General features: G+C 46.7%; 1 protein-coding gene across 2 annotated transcripts in view; it reads right to left on the minus strand.

Annotated features, from left to right (window-relative positions):
* The window catches only part of PLEKHM1 (pleckstrin homology and RUN domain containing M1), a 56,777-nt gene that overhangs the window by 14,893 nt on the left and 16,609 nt on the right, over positions 1 to 25,275 (minus strand). For both annotated transcript variants that reach the window (XM_018065268.1, XM_018065267.1), the window contains 3 exons: positions 20,688 to 21,093; positions 4,617 to 4,881; positions 690 to 1,610 (listed from right to left, as the gene is read on the minus strand). In XM_018065268.1, coding sequence (XP_017920757.1) covers positions 690 to 1,610; positions 4,617 to 4,881; positions 20,688 to 21,093 — 1,592 coding nt within the window. The remainder of the gene's footprint in view (positions 1 to 689; positions 1,611 to 4,616; positions 4,882 to 20,687; positions 21,094 to 25,275) is intronic.

Below are 25,275 nucleotides of genomic sequence, written 5' to 3' on the forward strand. Positions count from 1 at the left end.
AAAGCCAAGCTGCAGAACAATAGATACAGCTGAGCTGTCTAAAATCATGGCCACAAGCCAAAGGTGTCCATTTAAATATATTATTAAAAGGGATTTCCCAGGTGGCTCGGTGGTAAAGAATCTGCCCGCTAATGCAGGAGACCCAGGAGACGTGGGTTCGACCCCTGGGTCGAGAAGATCCCCTGGAGGAGGAAATGGCAACCCACTCTAGTATTCTTGCCTGGGAAATTCCATGGACAGAGGAGCCTGGTAGGTTGCAGTCCATGGGATTGCAAAGAGTCAGACATGACTGAGCATGCACACACATATATTATTAAAGGCAAATGAAAATTCAGTTCCTTCCACACCAGGAAGCCACGCGAAGTATGCAGTAGCCACACATGGCTTGTAGCTATGCTACTGGATGGCACAGATTCTAGAACATTGTCATCGTCACAGAAAGTTCTGTTGGCCAGCAAGTAGTATGAGCCTATTTTTGTAATTAAATACCTGTGTACACTTGTAAAAGCTTGCAAAAATATCTGAAGCCCTAGCTCCAGAAGAATATAATACGATCGTGGAACAGCTTAATTTGGTGCAACATCCCCAAGGCATTATGGGGGCGCCTGTGGGGAGCAGGAAGGAGTGCAGAGCCTAGAGCAGGAACCCCAGTGCGGGCAGGCTGGAGGTGGGGGACAGGGAGTCAGCACCTGCACAGAAGCAGCCCTGGGAGTCGAGGCCTTTCTCTGTGGGGATGGCCACCAGGTACTGCAACAGGAAGCCGTTCTCCCGCGTGGCGAACTTCAGCACCTCCTGACAGCTTTCATCCAGACTGCCGCCCAGGGTCACTGCCTCCTCGGCCGTCTCCAGGTAAGACGCCAGGACCTTGCGTAGCACGTCCCTCCACAGGGCAGCCTCCTCGGCATTCCCGGCCTGCAGCTTCAGGATGGCCTTGGCCGTAATGATTTTGAAGAAGGCTGGGCCCCCGAGGCTCGTGTCCGGCAGGATATCTCGGATGGTCTCGACTCCGTGGCTGTCACTTAACATCTTCTCGTTGTTCCTCACGCGGAAGCACTTGAGGGACTCCAAGGACAGGGAAAAGATGTAGGGCATCCATGTGCGGTCCGTGTACAGATAGAGAAGGGACTCTTTGATAGCATCAGGCTCAGGCACCTGGGAGAAGGACCAGTTGAACTGCAGGCCCTGGGGGGTTTCAGCCTCTGAGTGCAGGTCCGAGGGGGCAGGGTGGCCACCCTGGGAGGCCTCTGGAAGGTCCTCGGGCTGCTCCGGGTGCTGGATGGTCACCCACTCCTCCTCTTGCAGGGGCCGGCACTTCTGCAGCGCCTCGCGCACCCGGTCTAGCCAGTCCTCGGCTTCATCCCGGGACGAGGCGCGCAGGGTCAGCTTCTTGCCGGAGAAGAGCAGCTCGAAGCGGCCATCACTGTGGGCCGGCCCCACAGACTCGCAGCGCAGCAGTGAGCAGGTGTCCACGCAGGTGCGCTCCTTGCCACTCAGGTAGAGGCGCAACTCCAGCGGGGAGAGCTCGCAGAAGAGTTCCTTCCAGATGCCCATGGCCCCCCGCCGCTCCACCGTGCCCAGCTTCAGGAGCCCCCGGAATGGGTTGGACAGCCCTGCAGGCAGAAAGAGGCACTTTAGATGATAGGCCTGGCCCTTCGTCACCCTGGATAATCTCCGGGGCCTGAGTCCTGTCCTGGGTGTGGACTCCGTGACCACCTGGAGAACACAGGCCACCGCCGGCTGGATGGGAACGTATTTTGAGAGCCTCCCTCCCACCCTCGCCCCAGCTGATGACTGTGCTCTTGAATTTCACTGAGAAAATAAAAGCACGTCAACAATCACCTCCATGGGCGCTTCACTACACCCTCCCCTTCCAGCATCTGCAGCCACACTCTGAGCCCTGTCGCTGGGGATGAACTGACTGTGCTTCTGTCTGAGGCCACCCTCCCATCTGTGCAATTGCGCAGGGGTCCCCCCACCACCACCCCGCCTGCTCAAGGACAAGGATGTCTCTCCAGCAATCTTTTCTGCCCCTCCTGCGTCACTGTCTTCTCCCTCTCTCCTGGATCATTCCCACCAGCCCACAAACACGCTGTTATTTCTCCCAGCATTAAAAATATCTCTCGACTCTACTCACATCTCTAATTACCACCCTGGGTCTCTGTCCCCTTTACAGAAACCCCCTTGAGGAGGTGTGGGAATGTCTCTGGGTCCCCCTCCTTCTGTTCTTTCTTGAGCCTCCTCCGAGCAGCCTTCTGTCCCGAGTCCACGGAACCTGCCCTTGGGAAGGCTACCAGGCCCTCCTGTTGCCAAGTCCAAAGCCTAGCTGTTGGTCCCCATCTGGCCTGGTCCATCAGCATCACTGTACACAGCAGCACCCCCCTTTCCTGGGGTCTTCTCTGCCGTCACTGGCCCCCCTCTCCTGTCTCCCTGATGCTCTCTCCTCTCACTGGCCTCTTCATGGAGGCCCTGGGCTCGGCCCTGGTTCTCTTCTCTACTAATACCCACTTTTCCTAGCTGATCTTCCCTGGTCTTGGGGCTTTATGCCAACAACTTCTCAGTTTTTATCTCCAGCCTGGACCTCACCCTTGAGCTTTAGATTCTGATCTCCATCTGCTTCGTGTATGTCTAATAGGCTTCTCAAAGTTGACACGTCCAAAAACGTGTTCCTGATTCTCCCACTCCAAACCCACTTCTCTCCTGATGTTCTTCATCTAGTAAAATGGCAAACTTCATCCTCCCAGATGCTTGGGCTAAAAACTTTGGAGCTATCCTTGATTTTTTCTTTTTTTCCCTTTCACACCCCACATCTAATCTATCAGCAAATCCTCTTGGTATATCCAGAGCCTTCCTCCACTTCTCACCTCCTCCAACACTACCACGGGGGATTGGTTCACCATCATTCCTGGCCAGGCTTATGGCTGTGGCCTCCTGACTGGTCTATGTCCCCCTGAAGCGCCTCAAGAAATGAGCCAGGATGACTCCCCCGGAGAGTCCACCAAGTCAGATCGTGTCTCTCTCAGAGCAAAAGCCAACGTCCTTACTGTGGCCCATGAGGCCCCCCCATCACTCTGACCTCATCTCTAGCCACCCCCTTCCCATCTCCTCTGTTCCAGCTACTCTGGTCTCTGCTGCTTACTGGACACATCAAGTATGTTCCTGTTGCAGGGCCTTTGCACACGTTCTCCCTGCTTGAAATGCAACGATCGCCTCATGCCTCTCTCCCCACCTTTCAAGCCACCTCACATGTCACCTAATTTGTGAGGGCTTCCTTGGCCAGCCTTTATTCATTTATTTACTTTCTGGCCGTGCCATGCAGCTTTCGGGATCTTCATTCCCCGAACAGGGATTGAACGTGGGCCCCAGCAGTGAAAGTGTGGACTCGTAACCATTGGACCATGAGGGAAGTCCCTGGCCGTCCTTTATGAAATGGTACCCTGCCCACCTCCCGTTTACTATTCCCCACAGGAATGATCACCCGCCCCGACTATACGTTCACTTGTTCATCTGCTTATTTCCTGTCTCTCACACTAGAATACAACTCCCATGAAGATAAGGACCTGGCTTGGTTTCCTGTTGTGTCCCCAGCACCTAGAATAGTACCTGGCACATCGCAGGTGCCCAATAAGTATCTGTTGAGTAGGGCGTGTGTGTACTACACACAGCCCAAGGCTCCCTGATCCCTGGGGGCTAGCCATCTTCCTGAAAAAAGGGGGGTCCAAAGGACACACAATTCTCTCTCCCAGCTTGGACTAGCCTTAGAGATTTCAAACCACTGTGCAGGGCCTTCCTATCCTTCCGGGTACCTGATGACGCAGGTATAAAGCACACCTTCTCTGGTATGGTTGTAACCATTACATGGGCTGAAAGAAAAACCTAAGAGGAGGTGGCATGGAAACCAGGGCTGTGCCAGACATAAAAATTAGGTTATGGTTATTTAATGCTTTATGGAATTTCATAGGGTGTGGAGGTCAAGCTGGCCTCCTTGTGAACTGCACACAGAGGACACTGAACAAACTGCAGATCTGATAAACCCCACCAGAGCTGCTAAATAAACCATCTGAGAGAAGGGCCTTAGGGAGGAGCAGTTGAAACATCTGAGCCTTCAAGAGGTGGGGCTTTCGTTCTGGGCTCCAGACAGAGTCCAGAGGCCTATACACTCATAAGATTATCTTATGTATCTTACATATAATCTTATGTATAATCATTAAGATTTATAGGAGAGTTTCAGGGAAGTTATTTTCCATTTTCGTGTATGAAACAGCATTCATGTACTTTGCAGGCCGTTTTGAGCATTACTTTCTTAAGATTTTAAGAGTGGATGTATGTATCTGTGTGGCTGATTCACTGTGCGGTACACCTAAAATTAACAAGACAGAGTAAATCAACTATATTCTAATAAAATTTTAAAAAAAGATTTTATGAGAAAATACAGTACTCTTCCTGAAATGCCTTCCTGAATTACTCTGCAAGGGTGTTCCTTATTACATTTTGGGATGAGGTTTTTCTTGGGAGAAGATGCTGCCCAATTGGTTACGCAAGAGAGGACTTTCAAACTGTTCTCCGAAAGGCACTGTTCAGGCGCAGTGCGGCACCCAGATGCCCGCTGAGCTGCCTACCCATCTGCCGGCGATGCACCACCCTGAAGTTCCTGTGATCTGGCGGCGCTGGGGCAGCCCTGCTTCTCTCGCTTCCTGGGGAAGGCGCGCAAGCTTTGTCTAAGGCCTCCATGGAGCAGCTTCGTCTTGGTTCTTGCACAAGGAGGCCAGGCCTTGACTCGGGAATCCCTCTGGGAGAAGCTGTGGTGGCATCAGAAGGACTCTCTCTGGGCTGTTCCCGGGGAGGCCGGTAGAAGTCATCTTCTGAGATCCAGCTCTTGCTTTTCTATTGGGAAAGAAGGAAAGGCAGGTTTGTTTGTTTTTAAAAGCATCTTTATTGAGACATGATTCACACCATAACATTAAACCATTTAAAGTGTATAACTCAGGGACTTCCCTGGCAGTTCAGTGGTTACGACTCCAGCCCTTCCACTGCAGGGGGATTGGGTTCCATCCCTGATTGGGGAACTAAGATCTAACATGATGTGAACAACAAAAAAAAGAGTGTAATTCGGTAGTTTTAGCATACTCATGGAGTTGTGCAACCATCACCACAATTTATGTTTAGAACATTTTCATTGTTCCATAAGGAAACCCCATCCGCAGCCACTCCCTGTTTCCCCGCAGCCACTCCAGTTCCAGGCAATCAATAATCTACTTTCTGTTTCCATGTGTGAGGACTCGGTCATGTCCAACTCTTTGTGACCCCATGGACTGTAGCCTGCCAGGCTCCTCTGTCCATGGGATTCTCCAGGCAAGAATACTGGAGTGGCTTGCCATTTCCTCCTCCAGGGGATCTTCCTAACCCAGGGATCAAACTCACCTTTCTTGTGTCTCTGCATTGCAGACAGATTCTTTACCCCTGTGCCACCTGGGAAACCCCGTTTCCTTAGGTTGGCCCATTTTGAATATGTATAAATGAAACTTTATGACATGTGGTCTTTTGAAACTGGTTTCCCTGGTGGCTCAGAGGTTAAAGCATCTGCCTGGAATTCAGGAGACCCGAGTTCGATCCCTAGGTCGGGAAGATCCCCTGGAGAAGGAAATGGCACCCCACTCCAGTACTCTTGCCTGGAAAATCCCATGGAAGGAGGAGCCTGGTGGGCTACAGTCCATGGGGTCGCAAAGAGTCGGACACGACTGAGTGACTTCACTTTCACTTTCTTTCCCTTAGCATGATGTTTTCAAGGTTTATCCATGTCCTGGCATGTATCATTACTTCATTCCTTTCTATTACCAATTAATATTCCAATTATGGATTTATCATGTTTTATATATCTGCTCCTCAGAAGATGGACATATGAGTAGTTTTCTACTTTTTGACAATTATGAATAATGCTGCAGAGAACCTTGATGCATAAGTTCTTCTGTGGATGCATGTTTTCTACTCTCTCGGCACACACCTAGGAGTGGAATTGATGGATAATACAATAACAAAAAATACCTTAATGACCCAGATAACCATGATGGTGTGATCACTCACCTAGAGCCAGACATCCTGGAATGCGAGTCAAGTGGGCCTTAGGAAGCATCACTACAAACAAAGTTAGTGGAGGTGATGGAATTCCAGCTGAGTTACTTCAGATCCTAAAAGATGATGTGTGAAAGTGCTGCACTCAATATGCCAGCAAATTTGGAACACTCAGCAGTGGCCACAGGACTAGAAAAGGTCAGTTTTCATTCCAGTCTCAAAGAAAGGCAATGCCAAGAATGTTCTAAGTACTACACAACTGCACCCATCTCACACACTAGCAAGTAATGCTCAAAATTCTCCAAGCCAGGCTCCAACAGTACGTGAACTGAGAACTTCCAGGTGTTCAAGCTAGATTTAGAAAAGGCAGAGGAAACAGAGATCAAATTGCCAACATCTGTTGGATCATCGAAAAAGCAAAAGAATTCCAGAAAAACATCTGGTTCATTGACTATGCTAAAGCCTTTGACTGTGTGGATCACAACAAATTGTGAAAGATTCTTCGAGACACGGGAATACCAGATCATCTTACCTGCCTCCTGAGAAACCTGTATACAGGTCAAGAAGCAACAGTTAGAACCGGACATGGAACAACAGACTGGTTCCAAATCGGGAAAGGAGTATGTCAAGGCTACATATTGTCACTCTGCTTATTTAACTTATATACAGAGTACATCATGAGAAACGCTGGGCTGGATGAAGCACAAACTGGAATCAGGACTGCTGGGAGAAATATCAATAACCTCAGATATGCAGATGATACCACCCTTATGGCAAAAGGCTAAGAGGAATTAAAGAGCCTCTTTTTGAAAGTGAAAGAGAGTGAAAAAGCTGACTTAAAACTCAACATTCAAAAAATGAAGATCATGGCATCTGATCCCATCATTTCCTAGCAAATAGATGGGGATACAGTGGAAACAGTGACAGTCTTTATTTTCTTGGGCTGCAAAATCACTGCAGATGATGACTGCAGCCATGAAATAAAAAAGACGCTTGCTCCTTGAAAGAAAAGCTATGACCAACCTAGACAGCATATTAAAAAGCAGAGACATTACTTTGTCAACAAAGGTCCGTCTAGTCAAAGCTATGGTTTTTCCAGTAGCTGTGTTATGGATGTGAGAGTTGGACCATAAAGAAAGCAAGAAAGCTGAGTGCCGAAGAATTAATGCTTTTGAACTGTGGTGTTGGAGGAGACTCTTGAGAGTCCCTTGGACTGCAAGGAGATCCAACCAGTCAATCCTAAAGGAAATCAATCCTGAATATTCATTGGAAGGATTGATGCTGAAGCTGAAGCTCCAATACTTTGGCCACCTGATGCGAAGAACTGACTCATTAGAAAAGACCCTGAAGCTAGGAAAGATTGAAGGCGGGAGGAGAAGGGGACGACAGAGGATGGGATGGTTGGATGGCATCACAGACTCAATGGACATGAGTTTGAGCAAGCTCTGGCACTTGGTGATGGACAGGGAAACCTGGCATGCTGCAGTCCACGAGGTCACAAAGAGTTGGACACAACTAAGCAACTGAACTCAACTGATGATAACTACGTCTAACATTTGAGGAATTTCCAAACTGTTTTCCTAAGTGGCTGTACCATTTTACCTTCCCACCAGCAATGTATGAGGGCTCCAATTTTTCCACATCCTCTCCATCATTATTATCTGTACTTTTGATTATAGTCAGATGAATGTATGGCTATAATATGAAGTGCAAACTTATGGCTTTGATTTGCATTTCTCTGATGTCTGAAAACACTGGGCATGTTTTCATATGCTTATTGGTCATCTGTAAATTTTCTTTGGAGAAAGGTCTATTCAAATCCTTTGCCGATTTTCAAATTGGTTTATTTGTTCTTTTGTCGTGTAATGGGTTGAATTGTGTGTGTCCCCCCCACAACCCTGAAAAAGATATGCTGGAATCCTACCCCCCAGGACCTTAGAACGTGACCTTATTTGAAAGTAGCGTTGTTGCAAATGTGTTAAGATGAGGTCATACTGGGGTACGGTGGGCCCTTCATCCAACGTGACTCATCTACTTATAAGAGGAGAAAAGAGAACACACAGAGAACACCAAGTGAAGCCAGAGATACAGAGGGAGAACCCCGTGTGATGACAGAGGCAGGGCCTGCAGTGATGTGTCTCCAAGCCAGGGAATGCCCAAGGCTGCTGCTGACATTACAAGCCGAGAGAAAGGCGTGGAACAGATTCTTCCTCAGAATCTCCCGAAGGAACCAACCCTGCCAGCATCTGGACAGTGAACTTCTGGCCTCCAGAACCATCAGATTCACCAGTTCCCCCTTATCTATGGTTTCAATCACCCACAGCCAACTATATTTTCCACAAAAACATTAAGTGGCAAATTCCAGAAGTAAACAATTCACAAGTTTTGCACTGTGACCATTCTGAGTAGTGTGATGAAACCTCTCATCCGCCTTCTCCATCCTGCCTGGGACGTGTGAATCACCCCTTTGTCCCACCATTAGTCACTTCGTTAGTAGCCCTCTTGGTTATCAGATCGCCCATTGTGACATCGCAGTGCTTGTGCTCATGCAACCCTGATTTACTTAATAATGGCCCCAAAGCACAAGATGCTGGCAATTCGGATCTGCCAGAGAAGCCGTAAAGCGCTGTCTTTAAGTAACACAGTAAAAGTTCTCCACTAAATAAGGAAAGAAAGAAATGATATTCAAAAGTTGTTAAGATCTACGGTAAGAAAGTCTTCTATCTGTGAGATGATGAAGAAGGAAAAATAAATTTGTGCCAGCTTTGTTGCTGCACCTCAAACTACAGAAGCTATACCCACAGCACGTGAATAAGTGCTTAAAGTTAAGATGGAAAAGGCATTACATTGGTACAATAAGATATTGAGGGGCTGAGAGGTCACATTCACGTAACTTTTGTTACAGAACACTGTTATACTTGCTCTATTTTATTATTATGTTAATCTTTTACTGTGCCTAATTTTTTTAACAGATTTTTTTGATGTGGGCCATTTTTAAAGTCTTTATTGAGTTTGTTACAATATTGCTTCTGTTTTCTGTTTTGATTTTTTGATCACCAGGCATGTAAGACCTTAGCCTCCCAACCAGGGATTGAACCTGCACCCCCCTGCGTTGGAAGGTGAAATCCTAGGCACTGGACCACTAGGGATGGCCCTTACTGTGCCTAACTTATAAATTAAACTTTATCATTGGTATGTGTGTATGGGAAAAAATATAGTATATATAGGATTTGGTACTATCCACAGTTTCAGGCATCCACTGGGGATCTTAGAACATATCCCTGTGGATAAGGCGTAATCACTATAATACATTTCTGTGGTTGCAAGCCATCTAGTTTATAGTCGTTTGTTACAGAAGCTGCTGCTGCTGCTAAGTTGCTTCAGTCATGTATAACTCTGTGTGACCCCACAGATGCCAGCCCACCAGGCTCCCCTGTCCCTGGGATTCTCCAGGCAAGAACACTGGAGTGAGTTGCCATTTCCTTCTCCAATGCGTGAAAGTGAAAAGTGAAAGTGAAGTCACTCAGTCGTGTCCAACTCTTAGGGACCCCACGGACTGCAGCCTACCAGGCTCCTCCATCCATGGGATTTTCCAGGCAAGAGTACTGGATTGGGATGCCATTGCCTTCTCCGGTTACAGAAGCCCTAGGAAGCAAATACAAGTTGCAAGGTTTCTAAGTTCGGGGTACTAGGCCCATATCAGATACATGATCTGCAAATCATTTCTCCAGTTCTGTGAGTTACCTTTTAACTTTCTTGATAGTGCCCTTTAAGGCTTCCCTGGTGACTCAGAGGTTAAAGCGTCTGCCTGCAATGCGGGAGACCGGGTTCAATCCCTGGGTTGGGAAGATCCCCTGGAGACGAGAATGGCAACCCACTCCAGTATTCTTGCCTGGAGAATCCCGTGGATGGAGGAGCCTGGTAGGCTACAGTCCACAGGGTCGAAAAGAGTCAGACACGGCTGAGCGACTTCACTTTCACTTTTCACTTTCTTTAAGGCAGAAAATTTTTAAATTTTGATGAAGACCAATTTCTCTGTTTTTTCTTTTGTCTCTATGCTTTTGGTATCACACTTAAGAACCCACTGCCTGGGCCTGCCCTGGTGGACCAGTGGTTCAACCCTTGGTCAGGGAACTAAGATCTCATGTGCCATGGGGCAATTAAGGCAGCATGCCACAACTAGAGAGCCCCCATGCTGCAGTGAACAGCCTGCAGGCGGCAATGAAAGGATTCCACGTGCTGTGGCTAGGACCCGATGCAGCCAAATCAATAAACACATATACATGAAAAAAAAGAAATTATTGCCTAAGCCAAGGTTACAAAGATTTACTCCTATGTTTTCTGCAAAGGGGTTTACAGTTTTAGCTTTTATCCCTAGATCTGTGATCAATTTTGAGTTAATTTTTGTATATGATGTGAGGAAAGGATCCACCTTTATGCATGTGGATATCCAGTTGTCCCAGCACCATTTGTTAAAGGGATGTTGAATTTTTCAGCGCTGCTTGTAGGGTTTGAGATGGAGGAGGCATGGGCAGGCAAGACCCAGAGATATCACTAGCTCCTCTGCGTCTACTTCCCATTTCTGAGCAGGTCCCCAAGGCTCCAGGCAGCCAGGCCATGCCCCTTCCCTTCTGCTGCTATCTCCCTGAATCTGATGTTACTCACTGGGCTGACGGAAGTGCGGTGGGGGGTCAGGAGGCTCGTGGGAATGAATTCTGGCTCTTTTTCTTCACTATTTCAAGTGCTCCCTGTCTTTTTGTGCCTAAGCATCATGGGAGAGCAGAGGCAAGGAAGCTGGCTGGATGCCCTCAGTGGCTGTCTACACAGAGGAAGTGAGTCACCCAAGGGCTGCAACCAGCCCAGTTGTTGTGTTAAGTGCCAAAAACCTCACCCTAATGTTGCTATTTCCAACCCCTAAATTAACACTGCCCTCCCCACTCCCACAGACAGGGAAGGGGAGGGGGGCTGGAGCTGCCCAGAATGTCAGAAGGATTGGTTTGAACAGCTTAATCCATTCAGATGCTGTCAAGTTCCTTAAGCCAAGAGTGGTGAGTTCTAAGTCAGGAGCTTGGTGGCAGAGAGGCTCACAGAGCTTGGTTTCCAAAGCTTCTTCCAAAACCCTCAGAACCAGCAGGTGCTTCCTTCTGCCAGTGACAGGACAATGTGTCAATCAGGGTGACTGCCAGGGACCACTCACAACTCAGGATCCTGAACAAAGCCTGTCTAAGTCATCAAGACCCAGGGGAACTCCCCAAGGAAAATGGGCTGCAGGAGCAATCCCGTGGCCACCCAGGGAAATTCCTGGAGCCTGGCGCACACAACCTGGGAAACCCTTATGGGAGAGACCACTCTTCCTTAAGACTCAGCTCAGAGGTCATTCATCACCTCCTGGAAGCTGTCCTTACTCATCCTCAGCCTACACCCCCTCCAACCCACCCCCAGGTAGGTTTGAGATCCCTTCTGGGCTCCTATGGCATTTTACGCTTACCTCCATCCTAGCACCTACAAAGCTGTTTGGAATGGTCATTCTTTGTGCCTGGTACAGAATTATAAAAGATGAGGGGGGTACTTCCCTAGTGGTCCAGTGGCTAAGACTCTGCACCTTCTAAGCAGGGGACCTGGGTTCAATCCTCGGTCAGGGAACTAGATTCCACATGCCACAACTAAAGATCCCACATGCTGAAACTAAGACCTGATGCAGTAACTAAGACCCAACACAGTAAAAAAAAAAAAAAATATATATATATATATGTATATTTACATATATTATATATATTTACACATATATAATATATATATTTTATATATATATATATATATTTTAAAGATAAGGTGGGAGTTCCCTGGTGGTCCAGTGATTGGAATTGGTGCTTTTCACTGCTGAGGGCCCAGGGTTCAGTCCCTAGTTGAAGAATTAAGATCCCACAAGTCACAGGCATAGCATGGTCCCCCCCAAAACCCAAAAACATGAGGGAATAAATCTTGACTGTCCAAATGTTTTCAATGTAAAATAACAAAGGTGGGGTGAGGAAACAAGGAAGGAGACAGATGTGGATTTTGTGATGCTGTATGCTGCTGTACCATACAACTGTGCTTATTTCACATGCTAGCAAGGTTACGTTCAAAATCGTTCAATGTAGCTGCATGAACCGAGAACTTCCAGATGTACAAGCTGGGTTTCAAAGAGGCAGAGGAACCAGAGAGCAAATTGCCAACATTTACTGGATGGACTTTTGCCTGGAAAATCCCATGGATGGAGGAGCCTGGTAGGCTGCAGTCCATGGGGCTGCTAGAGTCGGGCACGACTGAGCGACTTCACTTTCACTCTTCACTTTCATGCACTGGAGAAGGAAATGGCAACCCACTCCAGTGTTCTTGCCTGGAGAATTCCAGGGACAGGGGAGCCTGGTGGGCTGCCGTCTATGGGGTCGCACAGAGTCGGACACGACTGAAGCGACTTAGCGGCATTGGATGGGAAAACATCTACTTCTGCTTTGCCGACTATGCTGAAGCTTTTGAATGTGTGGATCACAGTAAACTGGAAACTTCTTAAAGAGACTGGAGTGCGAGACCACCTGACCTGCCTCCCAGGAAACTTGTACGCAGGTCAAGGAGCAACAGTTAGAACTGGATACACAACTGAGTGGTTCACAACTGGCAAAGGAGTGAGTCAAGGCTGTATATTGTCACCCTGCTTATTTAACTTAGAGTACATCAGGCGAAATGCTGGACTGGATGAATCACAAATTGGAATCAAGATTGCTAGGAGAAATATCAACAACCTTAGACATGCAGACAATACCACTCTAGTGGAAGAAAGTGAAGAGGATAAAGAGCCTCTTGAAGAGGGTGAAAGAGGAGAGTAAAAAAGCTGGCTTGAAATTCAACATTCAAAAAACTAACATCGTGGCACCAGGTCCCATCACTTCACGGCAAATAGAAGGGGAAAAAGTGGAAGCAGTGACAGATTTTATTTTCTTGGGCTCCAAAATCACTTTGGACAGCGACTGCAGCCATGAAATTAAAAGACGTTTGCTCCTTGGCAGGAAAGCTATGACAAACCTAGACAGCATATTAAAAAACACAGACATCACCTTGCCGACAAAGGTCTGTATAGTCAAAGCTACTGTTTTTCCAGTAGTTACGTATGGATGTGAGAGCTGGACCATAAAGAAGGCTGAGTGCCAAAGAACTGATGCTTTCAAATAGTGGTGCTGGAGAAGATTCTTGAGAGTCCCTTGGACTGCACGGAAATCAAACCAGTCAATCCTAAAGGAATTCAGCCCTGAACATTCATTGGAAGGACTGCTGCTGAAACTGAAGCTCCAGTACTTTGACCACCTGATGCGAAAAGCCAACTCATTGGAAAAGATCCTGATGCTGGGCAAGAGAAAAGGCAAAAGGAGAAGGGGGCAGCAGAGGATGAGGTGGTTGGAGAGCATCGCCAGTGCAATGGACTTGAATCTGAGCAAATTCCCAGAGATGGTGGAGGACAGAGGAGCCTGGCACGCTGCAGTCCATGACTTAGCGACTGAGCAACAACATGCTCACTGGTGAGGGCCTCTCTCTCCAGGGAGGAGAGGGACACTGCTGGGAAGTGTCCACACATGGCCCAGTGACCACAGGCTGCCCACCAGGAAATAAGACTCTGGGGAAAAGCTTTTGTTCTCTTAAGCAATAGAGAAAAACAGTGGGAACACTGGGAGCTTCTGCACATGAGCCTGGACTGAGCTCTTTAGCTGTGCCCCACTCCAGAATCTCGAGTTATTACAGGGAGGGGGAAGCACACCACTTCCCCCACCCTCCCCCCACCACCTTCCTGCCTCCTGCTCACTCAGGGCCCCACATCTGGCCTGTTCCTTTGTTGGGGGAGATCACCATTGACCCAGGATCTAAGCCAGAGCAGCACCTGCCACCAGCACCCAAGACGGAAGAATGCCACGTGGAGTTACTACAGGTACCAGGATGCTACGCACAACAGCTGAATCCCTGAGAGGGGTCTGGCAAAGGGGTGAGATGTCAGGTCTCTAGACCACTTTCAAAACATCCCTTTTGTTCAGTCTGTCCTCATCCTGTCAGGTGAAAGGACTGCCTGTAGCCTGACTTGTCAGTGGTCCCTGAAGGGAGTGATTAGAGCCAAGTCTTAGAAGTCAGACTGTCCTCTGGGAGTCAAACTGAGAAACCAACTCATGACCTTCCAGATGCCACATACGCAGAGTCACTCCAGTCCTTCCCAGCACTCAACACAAGTGTAATTGTGATGCAGATGGCCTTTGTCTAATCCAGTGTCTGTCTCCAGAGAGCAGGGCCTCTGTCCTGCTCCATCACCCTACCAAGCGTAGCGCTGGGCCCATAGCTGGGGTTCTGAATAAAATTAATTAAAAACAAATTTTTAAAGCAAGGCTGAATGGCTCTCGGATAAACAGCAATGACTAAGTGACGGCAGCAGAGAAAGAGTCGAATCCCAGGGGCAGCACAGGGACTGTCTCCTGGGAAAGGGGGACGGATGGGCACACAGCTGCCCCCTGGGGACAGGCCCCGGGAGGGACCAGCACCTTACACTGGGCTCGGCCTCTGGTGCCTTGATGCCATGTTCCCCAAGCAACCCTCCAGCAACCAGACTGCCCTGAGGCTGGCCAGGATGCAGCGGGTGACCTGGTTGGACTGACCTGCCTGCCCCATGCACCCAGTGGAGCATTCCTCCATGTAAACTTACAAGCTGGCATCTTGAGAGTCTTTGGAGGACTTAAGAACTATTCACCGATACCTACTCTCTCTCAGGTACAGTACTCAGAGCTAAGGGACCAGGCATGGTCTTTTGTATCATGCAGATAATATTCTAGACAGAAATAAGGCAATAAACGAGTAGACAAAGATAGAATCTAACCAAGTGAAGAGTGCCATAGAGTGAAGCAGGTGAGAGGGAAAGAGAGTCACTGGGGAGGGTGCTTTTGAAACAGGGTTGTCAGGGAAGGTTGAAAGGACACTGAGGAAAAGCAGCGAGATGGGAAACCGTTCAAGCAGAGGGAACAGCAAACGCAAAAGCTGCAGGAACTTCCCCGGTGGGCCACTGGTTAAGAATCCAGCTGCCAACGCATGGGACACAGGTTCGATCTCTGGTCCAGGAACTAAGATCCCACATGCCTCAGGGCAACTAAGCCTGCAAACCACAACTACCGAAGCCTGACAGCCTAGGGCCCGTGTTCCACAAGAGAAGCCACCGCAGTGAGAGGCCCGTGCATCGCAGCAAAGAGTAGCTCCCACTCACCGCAACTAGAGAAAAGTCTGTGTACAGCAACGAAGACCTAGTACAGTCGAAAATAAATAAGTAACCTTATTTTAAAAAATGTAAAAGCCAGGGCTGGAAGGTGCTCGGTTTGTGAGCAGCTGCATGGAGGCTGGGGTGGCGTTGGGGGAGGTGTCAAAACTTGGTGAGCACAGGAAGATTTTCGTTGACAAAGCAAGCTGTCCGTCCACCAGCTTTGGGACCCTGGCAAGATAGGATGCCTGAGCCTGCAAAGCAGAAGCCAGCCCTGGACAGGAGTGAATGCACCCCGGTCAAGGGCACTCTGGGGAACCCTGTTTGGGGCCCACAGCCGCCAACCCCAGGGGACATCCCTCTCCTTTAGCGGGGGCCACAGAGCCTTTCTCTTCAACCTCAGCGTGCTGCTGTTTTCAGTCACAGCCTTCAGGGCCTTGTGACATTCTGGGCTTGAAGTCACCTTTGGGATAGCAAAAAAGGACAGTCTGACCCACACGTACACGGCGCCATGATTTATAGTCGTATTCAATAAACGGCGCGAGGTCAACCTGACATCCATGTGGAAAACACCGACCTCACACCAGATCTAAATAAGCTCAGGTGGAGCATATACCTAATTGTAAAAGGTAAAATAAGAAAGCTTCTAGAAGAAAATACAGGGATTTCCACAGCCTTCATAGCCTTGGGGTAGAAAGAGATTTTAAAAATAGACACAAAACACATTGATTGAAAAACAGAAAGACTGATGGGACTTCCCTGGTGGCCCAGCGGCTGAGACTCCGCACTCCCAATGCAGAGGGTCCCAGGTCTGATCCTGGGCAGGGAACCAGACCCCACGTGCTGAAAATATTAAAAAAAAAGATTCCACATGCCACAATCAAAGCCCAGCATAGCTAAATAAATAATACTAAAAAGATACCATTGAGAGGTTGCAAAGAGTCAGACATGACTGAACGACTGAACTGAAAGGCCAGCCATAGATTATATGAACATATTTGCTATTATATATATATTTTTTCCTCCAATAAAAGACACACCCATAGTATATAAAGAACTGCTACAAATCAATTAGGAAAACACAACTCAATTCAAGAATGGGACAATGACTTTAAAGAATGCTTCCAAAAAGCAGAGGAAAAGGCATCAGTATCATTAGTCATCAGGGAAATGCAAATTAAAACCACAGTGAGACCCCACTACACACCTACCAGAGTAGCCAGAATGTAGAAGATTGCCAATACCACTGACTATGACGAAGGACAATGAAAATGCTCACGTTGCAAATGTGAGTATAAGTTAGTACAAGCCCTTTGAAAACTGTTTGGCAGTATCTCAGTTCAGTCCAGTTCAGTTCCGTCGCTCAGTCACGTCCGACTCTTTGTGACCCCATGGACTGCAGCACGCCAGGCTTCCCTGTCTAGAGCTCAACACATGCCTCCCCAGTGACCTAGCAATTCCATTCTTAGAGGCACACCCAGAAACGAATGGAGAAGGCAATGGCACCCCACTCCAGTACTCTTGCCTGGAAAATCCCATGGACGGAGGAGCCTGGTAGGCTGCAGTCCATGGGGTCACTACGAGTCAGGCATGACTGAGCGACTTCACTCTCACTTTTCACTTTCATGCACTGGAGAAGGAAATAGCAACCCACTCCAGTATTCTTGCCTGGAGAATCCCAGGGACAGAGGAGCCTGGTGGGCTGCCGTCTATGGGGTCACACAGAGTCGGACACGACTGAAGCGACTTAGCAGCAGCAGCAGCAGCAGCAGAAACGAACACACAGGTTCACTGAAAGGCAAGTATAGGAATGCTCATATCTCCTTTCTTCATAATAGCCCAAACCTGAAAACAACTCAAACGTCTGTTACAGGACAGTGAATACATTACGGGAATTGACTATATGGGACATTGTGATATATTCTGTGGGGTTCCCAGGTGGCGCTAGTGGTAAAGAATCTGTATTCTTATGGTGGCATACTACAGAACAATGGAAAAGAACCTCAGGCTATAGATGAGGCTCACACATATAACGTTCAGTGAAAGAACTAAAAGAATATATACTATATGATTCTATCTATATAAAGTTCAACAACAGGAAAGACTTTATGGGCTACAAGTCAGAACTGTGGTTTCCTTTGGAGTGGGGGGGGCGGTGAGTGGAAGAGGGCAGAAGCGAAACTTCTGGTGGCTGGAAATGTTCTATATCTCAATCTGGATGGTGGTTACAGAGTGCATGTGATATATAAGTATCCACTGAGGTGTACACTGAGGATCTGGGTGCTTTAAATACTTCATTTCTCAAAAAAAATGTTTAAAGGGGAAAGTGGGACAATTCAACAGGCAAACAGTAGTCTTAGCAGGGACTTCCCTGGTGGTCCAGTGGTAAAGAATCTGCCTCCTAAAGCAGGGGATATGCGTTTGAGCCCTGGCTGGGGAACTAAGATCCCACATGCTGCTGGGCAACCATGCTCATGTGCTACAACACGAGAAGCCCTTGAGCCACAGTGAAGACCCAGCCCAGCCAATAAATAAATAAAAATGTGAGAAAAAAAAAAACAGTCTTTCCAACAAATGGTGCTCGTACAACTGCATAAGCACATGTAAAAAAATGAAGTCAGGCACCATTCTTCTACTGAATACAAAAATTAACTCTAAGTGGATCATAGATTTAAAAGTAAGAGATGAAACTATAACATTTAGAACACATGGGAGTAACTTTCCATGACCTTGGATTAGAAAAGGAGTACTTAGAGATGAAACCAAAAGTACAAGCTTAACAAAAAAGAGACTATATCAAATTTTAAAACTTTCATGCTTCAAATGATACCATCAAGAAAGTGAAAAGATCATGCACAAAATGGGAGAAAAATCTGCAAATCACTTATCTAAGAAAGGTCTAGCGTCCAGAACACACAAAAAAACTGTAACTTATTACATAACCCTGTTTAAGTCTGGGCAATCTTTTTTGGCCATGGTACGAGGCATGTGGAAATCTTAGTTCCCTGACCAGGGACTGAACCTGTATCCCCCAGCATTGGAAGTACAGAGTCTTAACCACTGGACCACCAGGGAATTCCCAAGAATGAGCAAATGTTTTGAATAGACATTTCTTCAAACAAAAACACAAATGATAATGAGCACATGAAAAGATGCTCAACATCATTAGTCATCAGGGAAATGTAAATCAAAACCATAATGAGATACCACTCGTATAAAAAAAAAAGTAAGAACTGTTGGTGATGATGCACAGAAATACACGGCTGGTTGAAATATAAAACAAGACAACTGCTTTTGGAAAACAGTTTGGCAGTTTCTCAAAAGGTTAAATACAGAGATACAATATGATCCCAAAATTGTACTTCAAGCTATGCATCCAAAAAAGTTAAAAATATATGTCCAAGCAAAAAATTATACATGAATGTTCATAGTAGCATTATTCACAACAGTCAAAAAAGTAGGAAAAATGCCAATGATCATTAACTCATGAATGGATAAATAAAACGTGATACATCCATATGATGGAATTTACAATGGGATATTAAAAAAAAAAAGACAAAGTACTAATACATGCCACAACATGGATGAACTTTAAAAAACATTTTGCTAATTGAAACTAAGCCAATCACGAATGTGATTATATGATTCTATATATGTAACATGTCCAGAACAGGCAAATCTATAGACAGAGTAGATTAGTGGTTGCTTGGGGTTGAGCAAGGTGAGGAGAGGCAGGAGAGTGGGAGGCAAGGACAGGAGTCATTGCTAATGAGGAGGGGGATTGTTTAATGGAAGATGAAAATATTTAAACTCAGACTGTGGCGATGGTTGTACAAGTATGAATAAAAAAACTGATTTATACACTTAATTAGGTGAATAGTATGGTATGTGAATTATATCACAATAAAGCTGTTAAAAGAGGGGGTGGGGGTGCCCCCTGTAGTCAATTTCATGGCCCTGGCCCATCCTGAGTTATAGAATCTGGAAGCTACAGGCCAGAGGAGGGACGTTTGTGGATAGAGTTGAAAGAGTAAGACTGTATGCCCAACATGAGCCCCAGACATAGCTGGGATGAGCTCTGGGTTTTGTGTGGGTACACGTGCACTTCAGTTCCTACTTCTGCTTTTCATGACCCAAGAACAAATGTGAAATGGCATAAGAACTCGAGTTCACAGTTTGATTACTGCTTTGCAGTAGTAGGGCCCCTAGTTCTAGCCTCTACCCTCAGGGGTCTTTCCAAGACAGTTCCAGGGTTGGCTTCTTCAGGTCTTCAACACACTGGAATAGCTTATTCTAGAACAGTGTCGTCCCAAAGAAACACAATGCAAGCCACATAGGTCATCTTAGATGCTCTAGGACCCACATTAAAGAAAGTTCAAAAAAAAAGGTGAAGTTAATTTTAATAACTTTAATTTTAGTTAAAACTTTAATTAAAATATCATTTAATTAACTGATTAAAACTTTAATTTTATATTTTATTAAAAATACATATTTTAAATGCTTTCATTTTAATGTGATCAATAAACACACATATGGTTATCAAGGGGAAGGGAAGAGATAGTTAGGGAGTTTGGGATGCTATACTTAAAATGGATAACCAACAAGGACCTACTGTATAGCACATGGAACTCTACTCAGTGTTATGCGGCAGCCTGGATGGGAGGGGAATTAGGGAGAGAATAAATACATGTATATGTATGGCTGAGCCCGTCTGCTGTTCACCTGAAACTATCACAACATTGTTAATCAGCTATACCCCAATACCAAATAAAAAGTTCAAAAAATTAAAAAAAAAGACACAGTGGCCAAAAAAAAAAAAATCTGCTTTGCAATGTAGGGAACTCGGGTTCGATCCCTGGTTGCAGAACTAAGATCCCATATGCTGTGGAGCAAGTCAGCCCATGAGCCACAACTAGAGAATCCCTGCACTACAACAAAAGATCCCGCATGCCGCAACTGAGCCCTGATGCAGCTACGTAAATAAATAAACAATAACAAGCACCGAGGAGGAAACCAAAGCTCAGTGAGGCATAAGCTGGTGAGTGTCCGTGGTGAAGAGCAGAGCCTGTGGTCGGGAGAGAACTACCTTCTCCACGGCGTGGGTGTGCAGGTGATAGAGATCCCCATGGGAAGTGATGGGCAAGGAGCCCTGCTCCCATCCACTACTCACACCCCACAGAACATTAGCTCCATCAGCACCATGTTCTATTAACACTGAACCATGCAAGGCGAGGGGGCTCAGAGGGAGAAGGCAGAGGCCACTTGGGTCACTAGCTGGGGAAACCCTACACTGGCTCTGAGACATGCACCAACACCTGCCTCCTCCAGTCCCTTCCCCCCAAACTCAGCTTATACCACTCACCGGACTGGTGGGGGAGGGAACTGCAAGGCTGAGCCGAGGTCCGCCATCCTCCGGGGGCTTCTGCTGGCCGCTTTCCTGGCTGGCTGCTCTGGTGGCATCTCTCATCGGATGAGGAGGCTGCTGGCCTGAAGCGCTCCCTGAAAGGACAGCTTGGGCAGGGCCCAGCTGCGGCCAGCCCAGGGCGCCAGGCACCTGGGCAAGTGGCTCCTGCTTGTGGTCCCCATCTCCAGTCCCAGGGGAGGCCTGGGCGTGGCGGGGCTTTGCTGGTTCCTCCAAGTGCAGGGACGTGCTGGTGTCGAGGCCAGGGAGGGGGAGCGGGGCCTGCAGCGTGAGAACCTCCGTTTCTCGGCTCGGTTCATTGGCTGGCACAGAGTTTACCTGGGCTTTGCTGAATTCCGACAACACCCTAGAAGTTTTTAAACAAAGAAACCCGTGTGATGGGGCTGTCAGCTGGAATGCCCAAGGCTAAGTGGAAAACTGCTGTTTTGTGACTGAACAAAACAACCCTCTTAGTCATGGCAGTGCTCCCAGCTCCCACACACAGACCCTCCCACCAAAGTTTTTCTCCAGCTGGGACTTGGGCAGGTTCGGTGGCCAGGTGAGTTGTGCGGCCCAGGGTCTTGGGTGACAAAAGCTGAACTTGAGGCGAATGGGAACTGCTTGTCTTTTACCCTCTGAGCGGGCTAACTGTGGGTCGGGCAAGTCTGCTCAGCCAAATGGCCGTGTGGCCTGTCCCACCCCACGGTGACCTTGGTAGAGCCCCGGTGAATGGTGTCTCCGGGCTGGGCTCCAGCACTGTACTCGCTGGGATGTGGGCTGGGGTGAAGTGAGGATCCTCTTTGTCCCTGGAACAGTAACTGGGCAGCAGGGTTGGGGTGATGGGCCGGGCGTCGAGCCAGAGAAGCCTCACAGTTCCAGAAGCTGCTGCTGGAGAACAGTGCACACAGGGGATGTGGTATGCGTGCCCACGTCCATGGGGGGTGTGCCTGATGGGACTGTGCTTCCTGCCCCTCAGTGGCAACGTCTGGGGCTAAGGGGGCCAATGTCACTGCCCTTGTGTATACACACACACACACACACACACACACACACACACACACACAGCTATACCTTCTGGAATGTGCACTGGCTAGTGGCTGCTCCTCCCTCCCTCCCTCTCCTGAGGCTTCAGAGGATCTGAGTTCTGTTTCTGAAGTAAACCTGTTTGCTGTCTCCACCTCTGCTTATGAACCCAGTGAGGATGCTATAGACAAATGCAGGGTCTGGTGTCAAAAGAGCTGTCTGGAGCCCAAGAGATCACACACATCTGCCTTAAAGGCTTGGAGTGGGTGCAGAAGACAGATCAAGCTCCCCTGCGTGTGGGCTCATGGAAACAAGGACTTCAGATCTCAGGTTTTCATCTGACTGCCTTCTAGGTGAGCTCTGCTCTTATTTATACCATCATGACCCCAAACAACATTTTAAAGGATTCTAGTCAAGAAGAGGGGACCAACCCACACATTTCTCAGCAACTGATTTTCAGCATAGGTGCTGAGACATTTCAGTGGGGAAAGAACAGTCTTTTCAACAAATGGTGCTGGGATAAGTGAATAGTTCCATGCAAAAGAATGAAGTTGGACCCCTATCTCACACCACATAAAAAAAAAAAAAATTAACCCCAAGGGATTTCCCTGTTGGTCCAGTGGTTAAGAATCCACCTTGCAATGCAGGGAATGTGGGTTCAATCCTTGGCTGGAGAACTAAGATCCCATATGTCACAGAGCAACTAAGCCCAGAAACCATAACTTGAGAGTCTGTGTATCGCAACTGCTGAGTCCATGGGCCACAACTAGAGAATCTGCGTGTCGCAATGAAGATCCCACATGCCACAGCTAAGAGCTGATGAAGCTAAATAAATGAATGAACAGTAAAAAAAAAAAAAAATTAACCTAGGTAATTCCCTGGCGATCCAGGGGTTTGGATTTGGCCCTTTCATTGCCTTGGCCTGGGTTCAATGCCTGGTCTGGAAACTAAGTTCCCACAAGCTGCGTGGCACAGCCAAAAAAGAAAAATTTAACCCCAAATGGATCGAAGACCTAAAGGTAAGAAGTAAAACTATAAAACTCTTAGAAGGAAACAAGCATAAAGCTTCATATCTTTGGATCAGGCAATGGTTTCTTAGATATGACATCTAATGCATAAGCAACTAATAAAAAATATATCTAATAGAAATATTTGCATACAAAATATGCAAATATTACCATATATCTAAGGGTCTAGTACCCAGAATATTGAGCTCTTACAACTTAATAATAAATAACCCAATTTAAAGCCACTTAAAAAATGGGCAAAGGGTTTACATAGATATAACTCCAAAGAAAGCATACAAATGGCCAACAACGACAAGAAAAAGTGTTCAAAATCATGAGACAATAGTGAAATACAAACCAAAACCACAATGAGATACTACTCTATGCCCAGTAGGATGGCTATAATAAAAAAGGTAGCAAATACCAAGTATCGGCAAAGATGTAGAGAAATTGGAACGCTTACACGTTGTTGGTGGAAATGTAAAATGGTGTAGTTTCTGTGGAAAATGATGTGATAGTTCCTCAGGATATTAAACATAGAGTTACTACTGGACTCAGCCGTTCTATGCCTAGGTACATACCCAAGAGAATTAAAAACATGTCCACACAGAACACTTGTACATGAATACACGTAGCAACACGATAGCTAAAAAGCAGAAAGAAAACAAATGCCCATTAACTGATGGATAAATAAACAAACTGTAGTATATCTTACACAATGGACAATGGAATAGTATTTGGCCATGATATGTGCTATAACGTGGATGAACCTTGAAAACACGGTACTGAGTGAAAGCAGACAGTCACAAAAAGCCACATATTGCATGACCTGACTGATATTAAACGTCCAAAATAGGTAAATTTCTAACTAATGGGTAAGGGATGAAAATAGTCTTGAATTAGATAGTAGTAGATGCTGGGGACTCTCCTGGTGGTCCAGTGGCTAAGACTCTGCACTCAACGAAGGGGGACTGGGTTCGATCCTTGGTCAGGGAACTAGATCCTACGTGCTGCAACTGAAGATCACGTAGGCTACAGCAAAGATACAAGATCCTGTGTGGCGCAACTAACACATAATGCACCTAAATAAATCTTTTTTAAAAAAGATAGTATAGATGTTGAATTCACAACCTTGAGACTATCGTGAAAACCACTGAAAACGACATTTTAAAATGGTGAATTTTATGGTATGTGAATTCTGTCTCGATAAGTAATGCGGAAGACCTGGGTTCGATCCCTGGGTTGGGAAGATCCCCTGGAGGAGGGCATGGCAACCCACTCCAATATTCGTGCCAGGAGAATCCCGACGGACAAAGAAATCCATGGGGTCACAAAGAGTTGGACGTGACTAAGCAACCAAGCACAGCACAGCAAATAAATGGATGACCTGTCAGAGAAAGGCACAGTTGTATTTGTGGGAGTTATGGGGGGAGGCAGGTGGGGCTCATTCCTGCTCTAAAGCTGCACTCTGAAAACAGACCCATGAGAAATCCAAGAGTGCAGCGTGTAGGGAGAAGGCAATGATGAGTTCTGGAGAGAAAAGGGGAGTTTCCACCAGCAAACGAGGAAGGGACATTTGCTAACCAATTGTATGTGTCCAAACCGCTGGGACAGAATGGGGCCTCATCCAAAATGAACTAGCGAGGCAGAGTTTTCACAAGGTCCTCTGTGAGGTCTCAACTCCTTGTGGGCTCCCAGGAGGTGGTGTGGTGAGTGATTAAGAGCAGGGCCCCTGAGTCCACCTGGCCTTGGTTAGCACGTGGCTGTGGGCCCCACAATGTGAACATGAAGTTCACAGACATAATTCCCTTATCTGAAAAACAGATGTGGTAACAGCATCCATCTTTTATGACTCTGACAAAGATTAAATGAGATAATACAGGTAAAGTGCTTAGTACAGGGTTTGGCACAAAATAAGTACTCAATAAACACTAACCTCATTATCACTGATTAGGCTGCTTAGCCTCCCTGTACACAAACATAAAAATGTAAGCAAAGGAGCAGATTTATTGAAACACTCACTAGCATTGCCAAAATGGTTATCAAATAGACATGAATCCTGATCTAGAAAAAAGATTTTAATGAGAAGAATGGATGGCGTGTTAGAATAAGTGAGTGATTTAATGCCTAGAGAAATGCCACTAAACGGCAAGAGGCCTGTGTGATCAATTAGAGCTTCTGTCAAATCAAAACTAAAGGCAAGGTGAAATCAAGTTCACAGTGCTTCATCAGAACTGGTACCAGTCTTCAGGATCCAGTGAGAATAAGAGGCATGTACATCAAGTGGGATAAAGCGATAGAGATGAGATCGTGAAGCAAAGGCAAAGAAAGAAAACTGTCATACGTTTTGACAGCTTTATATTTGGATTTATAAAATACAACATAGAAATGAAACAGTGAAAAAAAGAAAAACCAAGAAATGAAACTGTGAAACTGCTACAGTCCTTCCACTGGGGTCTGGTGCAAGGCCCTGTTTACCAAAAACTTTCTATTTGAAGTTTCTAACTTTGTGCTTTCAT

Source organism: Capra hircus, chromosome 19 (assembly GCF_001704415.2).
Source record: "Capra hircus breed San Clemente chromosome 19, ASM170441v1, whole genome shotgun sequence".
In the NCBI taxonomy this organism is placed as follows: domain Eukaryota; kingdom Metazoa; phylum Chordata; class Mammalia; order Artiodactyla; family Bovidae; genus Capra; species Capra hircus.